This window comes from Musca domestica, unplaced genomic scaffold, assembly GCF_030504385.1.
Source record: "Musca domestica strain aabys unplaced genomic scaffold, Musca_domestica.polishedcontigs.V.1.1 301, whole genome shotgun sequence".
NCBI classification, from domain to species: Eukaryota; Metazoa; Arthropoda; class Insecta; order Diptera; family Muscidae; genus Musca; species Musca domestica.
Genome location: NW_026712302.1, coordinates 210 through 15109, shown reverse-complemented (window position 1 = coordinate 15109; position 14900 = coordinate 210). Strand labels below are relative to the sequence as shown.

At 34.2% G+C, this 14900-nt stretch overlaps 1 protein-coding gene across 1 annotated transcript in view; it reads left to right on the top strand.

The window, feature by feature from the left end:
* The window catches only part of LOC131800488 (uncharacterized), a 35276-nt gene extending 21285 nt beyond the window's left edge, over nt 1–13991 (top strand). Inside the window, exon 3 of the mRNA XM_059124880.1 lies at nt 13868–13991. Within this exon, the coding sequence (XP_058980863.1) occupies nt 13868–13991 (124 nt within the window). The remainder of the gene's footprint in view (nt 1–13867) is intronic.
* Nucleotides 13992–14900: the final 909 nt, after the last annotated feature.

The following is a 14900-nucleotide window of genomic DNA, read 5'->3' as shown; positions in this document are numbered from 1 at the left end:
TTATTACTTTCTCTTGAAAATTTGAATTTCACCACTAGATTATTTTCCTAATTAGGGCAAGTATAATAAAATCGTTTACATTGTATATAACAAGGGATGTTAATTATTCGGTTTTATAAAATTTTTACCCGTGGTGAGATTTTTTAGAAATTCACCACACCTTGAATTTTTCATTAAATCGACAATTAAAAGTCGTTCTTGTAAAAAGAACACTTTATTTGAGTATTCTTCATGATTATTTTCTGATTTTAAAGTTTATTATAAGATGAAATTCACCACACATTGATTTTGTTATAAATATTGTCTAAAATTGAAAAGTTAAACAAATGTTTATCAAGTGATAGTGATTGTTTGTAAGCAACCAATAAATATGTTTTCTAAAGTTTTATTACTTTATCTTTAATATTTGTAATTCACCACTAGATTATTTTCCTAATTAGGGCTAGTATAATAAAATTGATTACATTAATAAATAGAATTAAATAGAAAAAATAAATAGAAAAATGTTTACTACTTTATTTTAAGAAATTTCTATCCGTGGTGAGTTTTTTCAAATTCCCCACACCTTGATTTTTCTTGCTTTTCTTTAGATCGACGATTGAATGTCATTCTCGTTAAAAGGGCAGTCAGTTTGAGTCTATTTTATGGATATTTTCTAATTTTAAATTTTATTTTAATATCAGACCCTCAATTTTCTTTCTATGGAAATGCGAAATAAAAACTCTTATAAAGGAAACAAATGTCAAATGAAAAAAAAAATGTTGTCATTGAACAAGAATCTACACCCAGACCCTAACATTGATTGGTGTTGTAATACAAATTGAAATAATTCAGTCATAAATTATCTTTATTCCCGATTTTTTTCTCACAAAAAATTATTTTTCTCTTAAGAAAGTTTTTTTTTAATATTTATTTATTTATTTTTTTTTTTTTTTTTTTTTTGAAAGCTTTGTAGTGGTTCCTTGGTACTTTTTAATTTTGCCCACTGTCAAATGCAGTATTACCGCTCCATTAGCGTTCTAGCATTTCTAGCTGGATGCCAACAAATTTATTAACAATCATTTGAAATCGATATAGTACAAGATTTCCGTTTTGTTTTTGTCTGTCAACCCGCTCCGTGTCGTGGTTGTCGTCATCGCCGTCACCGTCGCTGACTCGTGAATGTGGTTAATTTACGTGAACCAGCTGTCATCCCTGTAAATATGTTTCAATCATTAGGGGCTCATGATTCGATTTTTGCCAACAACCTAAACCTTAGCCTCCCTCCCTTCCCCTGTTTCATATTGGTGCAATGTAAATTGCATCTTTCATTGTTTGGTTGGGTTTGTTTTGTTTTTAAGCTGGACAAGTTGCTCAAATCGGATTTTTTGAAAACAATCCTCATTTAGTTGCTGTCGATTGGCAGTTGGAAGTTGTTGAACGTTCGCTAGTTTGTTGTGTTGAAATCGTACGCCAAAACCGCAAGAGTGAAAACAAGTTTTTGAACCAAAAACCAAAAAAAAAAATTGCTACGATTATGGTTTTGACTTAATGTTTTGTTGGTATTCTGTGGTTAATTTGTTTTTATCTTGGGAAATAACAAACATAAATCGTGCAAATTTGATTGATTAGATTAACAAAAAAAAAAGAAAAAAGCGATGGTCGGTCGCTCGCTCGTAGTCGTTGTTTTTGGTTTTATCAACTAAATATTTTTGTGTGATTTCGATTGTGACTTATATGATTTTGTGCCATATTTTGAGCGTGTGTTTTTGTTGTCATTTCGGAGGCTCCCTGGCAATTTTGAGGCAATCCACCAGCCAACTTATTGGAGGAGGTGAGTTGCAGAGTTTGGGAATATTGGTATTTTGTTAGTTAATCAAATTGTCACATGTACTCACTCACACAGTGTGTGCATGTGTGTGCGTGCCTACGTGTTTGAGAGTGTCAAGGGTTCGAAATATCAAAAAATTAGAGCCATTTGATAGCAGTGTGGTGTGGAGGTGGCGCTAGCCTGAAGTTGTGACAACCGCACGAGTGAATATTTGTGCGTAAACGTGATATCATACCACCAAAATAAGTTGCTACGGCAGTGGGCCAATCGACGCCACCACCATAACAACAATAATAACAAAAGGCTGGCCGACAATTTTGCAAAAAATAAAAAAAAATAAACTTTAAAACAATCTACAAATAAAAATTGTGTAAATGATTTAAAACAAAACACACTTACCAACAACAAAAACAATAACAAAAGAAAAGGCGACAAGTTGATGTCATTGTTATATTGGTTGGTTGTTTATTGTCACAACAACAATAAAATTATTGTAGTTTTGAAGTGGTGAAAGATATCTTTTCTTTATTGCCTAAGAAGTATTCAAATTGTAGTGATTATCGATAATTAAAAGAAAAAAAGTATAACGTAAAGGCTTTAAACAGATAATACCAAAATGAAAAACGTAAATTATAACAAGTTCTTAAGTAAAAGGCAGCTGCAACTTTGCATTCGTCAACGGTTAGCCAAAGAACTTACAACAGTGTGACAGCTATTTTTTTTTTTTTTTGAAATCTAAAAGCGATTAAAAAAATCCTCCGAGTCAAGAAATTTGTGAAATAATTGTTTTTAAATATTTTATATCCTTTGTCCTTGGTCATTTGTTTTTTCCAATTCTTTTCCAAGAAATCAGTCATGTTCAGGTTTGGCTTATATTCTACATCGTGTTTTCACACCAACAGGTAATTGTAGATCATGGGCATTTCCCGTCTAATATCCTTGAAAATAAATTAAATTAAAATTCTTCTAATAGGATTTTTTAAATAAAATATAAAATTCCTTTTCGTTATCACCTAAATCCTCGAAAAAATACGGAATCAACAGTTAATTTGTTTGAAATCTAAAAAGGATTACTAAAGTCATTTAAGACCAGAAATTTGTGAAATTAAAAATAAATTAATTACTATATTATTTTATGGTATTTTTTTTTTAAATATTTGTTATCCTTCGTCCTTGGTCATTTGATTTTTTCAATTATTTGCCAAGAAATTTATTATGTTAAGGTTTGGGTAAGGGTTTTCACATCAACAGGTATTTGTCTATTATGGACATTTTTCGTCTAACGTCCTTGAAAATAATATTTCAATACTCTCCAATGGGATAATAAATTATATAATTAATTAATAATAATAAATAATAAATTTCATCTCGTTATAAATAGTTCTACCAAAATCCTCGAAAAATGCGGAAACTAAATGAAATACTAAATTCCTTCTCGTTATCAATAGTAGTAGTAATAGCAAAATCCTCAGAAGAATACCGAAATATACATTTTCAGGGAATATTTCAAATAAATTCAAATCATGCCCCTTGAAATCGTCCTTAAGGTCTGGAAAAAATTTATATACTTTCTGCCTCTATGAAACTTTTATTTTTTTACCTGTTTTTACAAATTTAAATCAAAATGTTCTGAAGTTTTTTGAACGGTGTAATGTGTGTGTGTGTGTGTGTGTGTGTTTTTTTTTATGGAAATTAAAAATTTGAGACATAAAATTTTATAAATTCCTTTATGACTTCTAATGTTATATCCTTGATAGCTCTCTATTTCCTAATAAAAAAAAACAAGTAAAAAAGCTGTAAATTAGGCCAGGCCCATCTTTGAATACCCTCAACCATTTGGAACGATTTTGGCAATTTTCAAAAACAAAAAAACATTAAAAATTCTGTTAAAATCTTAAAAATACCGAATGTGGGCGTTATATTAGGGTCTATACGACGACGTGGACCTGTATAGGCAACTTTTGTCATAAACCATTACCATATTCAAATGCGAAACTTGAATAAAAAAATCGGTCATCAAATTACCGAATATAGGGAGTTACCGTTATATTGGGACTATACGAAGACGTGGACCTGCACAGACAATTTTCTTTCATATGCTGTAGTACCAATTACGAACTTCAAATAGCAAATTTGAAACAATTCCAGTGAATAATGTCGCTAAAATCATCAAAATACCGAATATCGTGAGGTACCGTTATATTGTGGCTATACCAAGACGACGTGGACATGCACCGACAATTTTCTGTCATAGGCTGTAGTATCCATTACGAACTTCAAATACCGAATTTGAAACAATTCCGGTGAATAATGTCCCTAAAATCACTAAAATACTAAAAAAGGGGGGAGGTACCATTATATGGGGGCTATACCAAAACGTGGACCTACATGAACCATTTTCAATACCAAAAGTCCTGCAGACATAATACACATTTGAGTAAAATTTTATCAATCTACTTTATTTCGTTCGGATGCTAGATTGATTTCCACAGACGGACAGACATAGCTAAATCGACATAGAATTTTATGCTGATTAAAAATATATATACTTTCCAAATTATGGTGGAGGGTATAAAAGGCGAAGAGGAAGTAAAAATATTTGTTCGAAGCCCTGTGATGCGAAAAGTGCCCAAGAAAAATATTAATCGTCAAGTCTTAAAATTGTGATATTTCTTTTAACTTTTAATGGCCCAGACATAATTGATATCTTTTTTTCTTTTGGCCTATTTTTACAAATTTAAACCAAATTGAAATTCAAAATTTTGAGAAATAATATTTGTATAAATTCCTGTATGACTTCTGAAATAAAATCCTTAAATGCGACCAATTTTCCAACAAAAAAAAGAGAAGAGAAGTAAAAATATTTGTCGATGCCCTGTGATACCAAAAATTCCAAGAGCTTTCATATACAACTTTCAAAACTAAATTATTAATTGTCAAGTCTTAAAAAATCCTTCTCAAGGCTTCATTTTTAAGGCTATACATTTGAGAACAAGTGTTTGCAAAAATCTCTAATTTCAACAGACATAAACCTTCAATATAAATAATAACTCTAATAAAGTTGATAAAGTGGAAATTTCTTTCATTGAACTGCAAGAAATCAGCCCTATTCGATTAGAATACCGTAATTACACGTGAAAACTTAACAAGTTATGAAAAATATCGAATCACCCAATGATATTCTCCTCCTGCCCTCTATCGACAAAATCCATATAAGTTTTATTAAAAATTTTTTCTGTTTTGTATTTTTTTTTTTTTTTTCAAACGATGTGCCATTAGGCACAAATGACTTTTTAATTGGGGGCAAAGTTGGGAGAAAGTGACAGAGAAAATTAAATAAAAAAATATTAATGATAGAAACTTTACTAAATTTACTATGAAATCATACTTAGCTCATCGTAGAGGGTAATGACCAAATAAAATGACAAAAAATCGTTGTCTTTAAAAGATTATTATTTTTTATATAAGTCTTAAAAATAAATAAATAAATAAAAATTTTCAATTTTAAATAATTTTCTATAGCATAAAAAACAAGTGACTAAGAGTGAAAAAGTTTGGATGAAGTGAATCGAAAGGAAATAAACAATTACTACAAGAGAATAACCTGACTTTTTCCATACATTTTTTATCATTTTTCAATAATTACAGTTACCTAGACTTCTATATATATTTTTTTATTTTTTTTCTTACATTTTTGCTGAATTTTTTTAATTCAGATTCGTCTTAATGCTCCAGTCAATCTAAGCTAAAAAAAGAAAAAAGACAAGTTAAAAAATATAAGTCGGGTTTGTCGACAGATATATATCCTCAGCCAATGTCCGTTTACCGAAGAATTTCACTCATCAAATACTGATAAAAAATATTGGGATGAGCAAAAGAAAGTCGAACATTTTCGCATTTCATGCAAAAAAGTTTTAATAAATTTTTTAACCTTTTTTTGGGATGTACGAGAGGGGTGGGGTCGGTAAATTCCGTATTCATATCTGACCTGTGATTTACAGAAATACTTATATGTGAAAAAATAGGAGTATAAAAATTTTTACCCATTGAGAGGGAGTTACCAGAAATGGTGGGTCGATATCCATTCTCTATCACACCAGATCTCGCATAATTAAAAGTGTTGGCTTGTTTGAAATTTGAAGAGAATCGGAGTCGGAATTTCCAATTTTGTGAGCGTTTTGGTTATTCAGAATCTTGACCCCTTTGTGGGGGAGGTACCAGAAGAGGTGGCCCGATATATATCTTCTTCACACCAGTTATTGTGTTAGAAAAAATATTGGAATGTGTGAAATTTTAAGAGAATCGGATGCTTATTTCACATTTTGTGAGAGCTTAAATTATTCAACATTTTGACCAATTTGTTGGGAGGTACCAAACCAGTGGACGAAAATATCCCATTATCCCATTTTTACTAGATCTTGTGTTATCAAAAATGCTAGAATGTGTGAAATTTGAATTATTCAAAAATTTGACCCGCGGTTTGGGATGTACCAGTAGAATGGTCCGATATACTCCATCTTCACACCTGATCTTCTATTGATAGAAATATTTGCATGTGCCGAGTTTGAAAGTATTCAGATGCTCGTTTCGCATTTTATGAAAGATGTAATTATTCCAAATTTTGGAACCGTTGTGGGGAGGTGCCAGAGGTTATGGACCAATATCTACCAACTTCCCAACGGATCTTGTGTTGATAGGAATAATGACATGTGCAGAGTTTGAAACAGATCGAATGCTCATTTCTCGTTTAATGAGTTTCATGGATTTTGAAAATACTGACCCATTGTGGGGAAGATACAAGAGATCTCGTGTTTGGTAGTAATATTAAAACGTGCAAAATTTGAATATAACCAAACACTTATTTCGCATTTTCCGAGAGTTATAATAATTCAAAATGTTGACCCTTTGGGGGGAGGAACTTGATGGAGTTGAACGGTATTGACCATTTTCGCACCTGACATAGCACTGATAAATATATTGAGATTTGCAATGTTTACACAATATTGTTCTTGTTCTACACGTTAAATTATTTTCTGTGAATATGTTGACCTTTTGTGGTTGACATACCAGAAGGCGTGGATCGGTGTTGCTCATATCCCAACTCGATCTAAATTTGGGAATATTTTTACGATTGGATCAAATTCGGCACTCCCTTTAAGAGTTATTGTGAGCAGCAGTTCGACTCCAAATGCCCTGAAACGAATTTGGTTCAAAGAGACCAAGGGTCTAAAACCGTTATTTCGATAAGGCACATTTTGGTCGTATCAATTGATATATACCCTCTGTGCCCTATGGCTGAGAGTATAAACATCAATGTGTCCTCCGATGCCCACAACATGCATACTTTGGGAATTTTCCAGCATTACATACCTTCCTTCCCACAAAATGGAATGAACAGCAATAAAACCATAACTAACCCCCATATGCGTTTTCGCAACCCATAAAAAATACCCACACAGGACCATAAAAATACCCCCCATATGACCTGCAATTATCCCCAAAAATAGCAAAACAACAAACAATCAAACTATCTATCTATACCGGTTATCTCAAAAAATATAACTCAATAAAATTTTGCATCTGTTGTGTTGCAGCTAATCAACATGGAACGTGCGTTTCATTACATTTCCGTATGACGTGCAAAATACGTATGGTCGGTCGCTTCATAATTGCTTGCGCGATTCGCAATTCGTTCAATCCCCTCTCATTCATGTTGTTGGTGGGTATTCATGTGTTTTTATCGCTCCCCACCAACAAAATTTGTATAAATGTTATCACTGAATTGTTACTAGCCGCAGCTGAGTGAGTATAGGCGTGTGTGTGTGTGTGCAACAAGGTGCCTATCAAAGGAACGAACCTCAACAGCAACAATAGTCTCCCCAAATTGGTCATACAGAATTGTTGGTTTTTTTTCCTTTTTGGCGCTCGTTTGTTGTTCGGCTTGTTATGTTTTAATCTCAAGTGCGTGTTTCCAATTGGAATATACCTAGTGGGTATTTATGCGTGTAATAAAGCAATATGCGCGCAATCACAGGCCTTCACAAATGCCACACACAAATCTCCTCTTTAGTTATACTCACTCTCTCTCCATATATTTCTTGGAGTCTCCCCTTTGTTATAAAAAAAACAACTCTCTCCATCTCTCATTCTTTTCGTTTCCCCATATTTTGTTCTATACCTCCCAGTTATGTTATTAGGCCGGAAAACAGCTGTTTTCTTAATTCAATGGCTGATTGTTGTTGTGTTTTCCGCCTATCAGTCTGTCTCACATTGAGCAGAATATGGTTTTGTTTGTCTCCCCAACTCTATCAACTCAAAATACTCAGTTTATACTCACTTCTGAAAAGGGGGTCTGTTTGGCGCCACATTGTACTCTCCACATTTGCCTTTGTTTATATTTCTGTCTCAGCTTTTGTTTTTCGAGAGCCACTCTCGCTCACTGTTTCTCTCTGTTGTTGGTGGTGTGTCTGCATGTGAGCGTGTTTAAAAGTCATTTTTATTATTAGTTATGACCTCATCATCGATTATTTTGTGGTTGATTCTTATTGAAGCGGTTCCTCTTGTTATTTTTTTTCTTTATTTTTTTTTTTTTTTTTGCACAAACAGCGGTAACAACAACAAAAGTAATAACCAACAAATGTTATAACAGCAACGTAACGTTAAAACAACAATAATAGTGCCAGGCCAACAGCAGCCGCAGTAGTCAATAACAACATTTTTACACTAGATATTCTCAAGCTCTATAAAGTCTGCCGCTGTCTTCTGATTCGAATAGGCGACGACGACAACGCCATCGACACCGCGATGCATGCATGCATGCCTGCATTCACAGACATACCTTTGGATTCTTTGGCTACCCCTCGGCATACCAGCACATACCTATGGTGTTAATTGTTGTGTATACAACTAATAGTTTATATCGTGTGGATAGGTGGGGTGGTAGCAAAAGTTTGGGTAAAAATAGGTAGAAAGAAAACCCACGACTATAGGTCTTCTACAAAGAGACAATGCATTATATTTGGAAGACGATATGTAGGTATTTTCGAGACGACTTAAAGGTCGTCTATCTTTAGGCGTCTTCAGGATCATCACTTTAGACGACTTTAAGGTCGTCTCTTTAGACGACTTTAAGGTCGTCTATCTTTAGACGACTCTTTAGACGACTTTAAGCTCGTCTCTTTTGACGACTTCAAGGTCGCCCTCTCACCTTTAGGCCCCTCTCTTTTTAGACGACTTTAAGGTCGTCTATCTTTAGACGACTTTAAGGTCGTCTATCTTTAGACGACTTTAAGGTCGTCTATCTTTAGACGACTTTAAGCTCGTCTCTTTAGACGACTTTAAGCTCGTCTCTTTAGACGACTTTAAGCTCGTCTCTTTAGACGACTTTAAGCTCGTCTCTTTTGACGACTTCAAGGTCGCCCTCTCGCCTTTAGGGCCCTTTCTTTTTAGACGACTTTAAGGTCGTCTCTGTAGACGACTTCTCAAACTTTAGTTGCTACCTCCCTACCTCTTGTATATCGTATTTTTATGTCAACTTATCTGTTTATATTCCAGGCGGGAGTAAATATTTTTCTAAACTCTGACAGACTTAAATAAACGGATTTATTTTATATGACAATGTAGTGAGATCAGCTGTAGAGGGCGAGGAGGAGAGTCAGAGAAACCGAATAGTTGCCTGGGGGCATATTTAATGCGAATTGCACGATAATGTTAGGAAGAAGAACGACCGGATGTGTTGCGTCTGAATGAATGAATGAAGGAACTTTTGAATGGATCAATTGGGATGAAATAGCTTATTTAAAATACAAAGAAATCTTCGAATCTGCAAAAAAGTGAAATTCCCATTGTTATCACTTGCTGTGTTATACTTTCCAATTCTTGAAACCCATTTGCGACAGCTTTAAAGCCGCAATCAATGTAGGAATTACAAAATAGATACATGTTATGTTTTTTTTTTTTCTTATTTTTCTTCAGCGATTCATTCATTCATATTCGCAAGTGGTTTCGATAAAAATGGTTATGATGATTATGTCATTGAATGATTTTTTTTTTCTCTTCTTATTTTTTTCTATTTTATTCAATAAACTAATGATAAAATTTCATTGTTGTTGCTGGTGCTGTTCTTGCTTGGAATATGCGCTGGCGGCTTTCGGCATTTGTTCAACAATTTGCATAATAAATGAATGTTAATACGATTAAAAGTTATTTATCCGCTTTGAATAGGTGAACCAAAAAAAAACACCACCACCACCGCAAAAACAACAACAACAACAACGCAGCATACATTATACTGAATGACTTATATCCACAAAAAGACACCTTTGTGTACAAACTTGTATGGCTGGCTATGTGGATCATTAACCCAAAGAAATTCTCAATTTGAATCTGTATTGTTTTCGTACACCTCTCTGGTCCATCCAACCAACCATTCATCCATCCACCTACACTACACATATAGCTTTTTTTGATTGCCATCCACCGTCACCATCAACCGACCGACCGACCGTATGTTGTATGATGTGGAGGTGCCTCTTTATCGTCATATTTGTTGTTTATGACGGCTTTAGTAGTGCTGTCTGTGATGACAGCGGGTGGAGGAGGAGGGATCGCGTAGTTGTAGTGCATATTATTGCTCTAAATCTAATCAAATCAACCATAACACACTCAATCCAATTAAAATAATTAATGTTTTTTATAATTTTTTTTAAGAAAATTTGCCTCATGTGACAATTGCTCATGAGAGGGCAAGAATGTCATCAAACTTGTCTGAAGAAATGAAAAAAACATAAAATAGTACAAGTGTGTGTACACCTTATGCGTAGCTTTGAGAGATTTTCACAAGGTGGACATTGAATTGACTTGAAGATGCAATTCGAAACGTTGTGATTGGAATTCTAGAATGACATTCGTAAATTGGTACATACAAACTGGAATGGGAGAATTCACTTCGAATTTATGAGATTTTTTCGTATTATTTAATGTGAAATTTGATACAAAATAATTTAAATGTTTTCAAATTAAAAATGGAATAACTTAAAGTTCAAGTGCAATAATTCGGATTAAAAAATTAAAGTAATTCTTTCAAAAAAAGTTTTGAATTGTGGGTATTTAATCCTCAGAAAAAAATTTTTCGACGGTTTTGCATAACCTCTATGTATATACGATACCGCCCGATATTCGGTGGAACTTAGAAGCATTTTTAAAAGAAGATTTTAAGGACGTCTGTGCAATGGATGCTAAGGTCGCAAAGAGGACTTTAAGATCTTCTTTAAATCTTATAATGCTTTTAATAGACTCCACTATTAAATTTTCATTGCGTTTGCAACACCTCAAAATATTTTTCGGAGGCTCCATAAATTTATATATTCTGGAGCAACGTAAAATTCTATGTCGATTTAGCTCTGTTAGCCTGTATATCTGTACCGTGGAATTACAAAGAGCTCGAACTATCAAACATAGAGTTTTATCCGCTTTGATGTTGATATTGAAAGTGAAATATAACGGTCCAATGGGATTTTAGATTTGGTAGATTTAACTAACGACCTGAAAAATACTCACGAGCGGGAGAGCTCGATGATTATGAGTATTTTCAAGAAGTTTTCTCTCCAGATCGTATACAAAAGATAAAAAAGAAAACAACAGAAGCAAGGCATTGCAAGTGGCCAGTTGATATTGTGTACAAAAACAACCCCACAACTTGTGAATAAAACACCAGTAGAGAGAATCTAAGAAATGCTCGGAAAGATAGAATCTGCTCGATTTTGAGCTCATTTTTCTCGCACTCAAAAAAGCGAATAGACTCGCTCTTATTTGAGCGACTTAGAAAATAGAGAGTAACCATTTTCCTTTTTTTTTTACTCGCAAGAGTACTTCCGCTCAAATTTGAGTTGAGAGGGAGAGAAAATCGTTCCGAGCAATTGAGTGTAGCCACCCAAACAAACCAGGTGTAATTAAATGCTTCAGTTATCAATGCAACAACTTTTTGGAATGGGCCTGCATTAAGGCCCCTCCTGAATTTTGTAGGTTTGGGTCCCAATTTTCAATCGAATCGACCTGCAATTTAATATTCTGGTTTCTCGATGGCTAGATTAAATCCATGGCAAAATATTCAATGTAGGTCCCCATTTTGCCAGCATACAGGTGAGATAAAAACTGAAACAAAGTCAAACGCCGTAATTTTTACTTTTTTTAAAAAATTGTTAAATAAAAGCTAAAAATGTCGGAAATATCATAAAATTTTAGAAATAAGTTTTAGATTTATTCGAAGTGGTCACCTTTGGCACGAATTATAGCCTTCAAACGGCCAATGCAACCGTCACACGCTGTGCGAATATTGCTCTGCGGTATTTTGGTTCATTCCCGGCGAAGCGCTTGCTGAGGTGATCGACACTTTGGTATTTTTTAGTGCCAAGCTTGCTTTCCAAATACTCTAGACACAATAGTCCAAGGGATTGGTATCCGGAGATTTCGGTGGCCATTGTGCGTTGGAAATGAAGCGAGGAACCTCATTTCGTAACCATAATTTTAACAGTGTCGGACGAGTGGCTTAAAAAATGACAGCAGTCTGAAGTTTGTTGCAATAATGTCATCTCATCCTGCATACACTAATTAGCCCAATGGACATGACTAGATCGATTCCAAAGGTACCAAAATCGCATTTCACCAAAAGAGACATGGGATTTACATGAGATCTGCGATCGTTATTTCAATGAGGCACATTTTCGCTATACGACATAATATTGCATACCCTCTACAGCCACATGGTTGAGGGCAACAAAAACGCTAAGTTGCAAATATTTATTTAAAATACCTATTAAATGAGTGTTGTTTTTTTTTTTGCGAAATCCCTATCAATCTTCCGTAGCTAGATAATCCAATCAACACAATATTTAATGAGAATCTTGAAAACGTCATTAATAATGAAAACAAACTACAAAATATCTCCCAATTCTTATCAGCTGCAAAGCAGCACAACATCTCTTAATACCAACAATTAATCATGCAGGAAGGAGGGGATCGATCGCAATGATCTCTCGTTCTCACATGGGTTGGCTGGCTGGCTATTCCTCGAATAGGCAGATAGATAGCATTCCTACGAAGCCCCCCACAATTGCGTAGCAATTTTTTGAATTATTTCACATTGAGTTCAGTGTGAGTGACTGAGTGAGTGGTGAGGTGTGAAGACCAGATTCGGTTATAAATTTTCGCCCAAGAAATTCTGCAGCAATAGACCATCCGTTCGCCCGCTGCATGACGTTCTAAAATTTCTAAACATTGTTTGTCTTCTGTTGTTTTTGGAAATTTCCAAACAATATTCAATGAAATTGCACTCGTTTCATTGTTGCTGCCGCCGTACATGGCCATAAACGGATGTGAAAACTCCCAGCTTCTGTGGTACCTCAAAGAGCTGTTGTGCCCCAAACGTGCCGTGGTGCTGTTGGCAATTGATTGCAAAATCGCTGATGATTCATGTTACACATATTTTGGTTTTGGATTTTGCTGTTTGTTGGAAATTTATAGACCCAAGAGAGAGATTGATGGCTGTAGTGTTTGGGCGTTTGTTTGACTTGCCGTTGGATCACTCCAACTAAACCAAGAAAGGCCAAATTGTGTGTTTTCGGTAAAGAAAAAAAATTAGAAGAAGAAGAAGAAAAAATAACCAACTGTCTGCTGCATGTTGGCGTACTTCAAGTATTTGTATGCGTTCACTGACTGACTCAACAAGCTCTTTAACAACTCTGTGTGTGGTTGGTTGGCCGGTTTGTCGGTCGTTTGGTCGATTAATTTATCCAACGTGTAATGATGCAATTGTTTATTTGTTGTATGTTTTATTTCTAATGTTTGATTGCTCCACGGTATGCGGCAAAGCATTCCACCTTTCGCCTCAAACCAGCATCAAACTTGATGTCGGACAGTAGTAGCGAGCAGGAGGCGCTGCTGATGGGATGTGAAAAGACTCCTCAATATATTAGGTTATTTCATTATTTTTTTAAACTTAAAGTGAAAGAAATATATTTTATGGTTCTAATGATTATTTTCTTTTTTTTCTCATTACAGTGAGGTCCTAGCTGCCTGGCGTGCCAAAGCAAGATGCAATGTTGTACCTGCCGAACGTACTCAAGAACTATTTCAAGAGCTGAGTTTCCATCCAAATGACAAACAGAGTAAGTTGAATACATAATAGTCCTTTCAAATGATTTGGGATATCTTTTCATAGAGGATTTACAGATTGTTATGAAAGACATTACAGGTCAGAAGAGATCTTAAAATGTTCTCAGAATGATCAGAAAGAGATCTATGATTTTTTTTCTATAAATAATATCTATAAAATATCTCATAGAAAATCTGCAAATATCCTTTCAGAGGATCAGCGGTCTTCTCTCAGTATTCCAACATTAATTCTCACAGAAGTCAAAAGATCCTCTTGCGAAAATCCACAGATTAATTCATCGAAGATCAACAAAACTCTCAGAAGGCAGACAAATATTCTCACAGAAAATCAACAGATCATCTCACGAAAAGTGGACAAATTCTTTTTATGGAAGATTCACAAATCTTCAGAATATCTCCGAAGAAATGCTCTCAATATTTAAGAGGAGATAATCGATATTCTCCTAAAATATTTGATTTATTTTCCTAGAAGACGTACAAATATTTCCAGAGGATTTTATATCTTATCCTAGAAGTAAGAGGAGATTTCCAGATCCAAGAAATAAGTTTTCTTCTCAGAGGACTTTTAAAAAAAATCCTCAAATTTTGCCAAAAAACTATTGAAGATCTGAAGCTTCTTATGGAAAATCTTCAGATGTTCTCAAAAAAAAATGTTATTTCACATGAAATCTATAAATCGCTAAATATCAAAAGATGTACTCATAGAAGAACTTCATCTTGCAGAAGTTTGACGTATCTTCTCACATTTTCTAACAAAAGATTCACAAATCTCACGACTCAAAATTTCATATCTTTCGGAATAAATGCCTAAAAATCTAGGAGGAGAGATTAAAAATAGTCTTCTAAAAATTTAAACTTCTTTCCCAGAAGACACACAGAAATTCTTAGAGAATGTTTATGTTCCTCCCGAAAACATTTC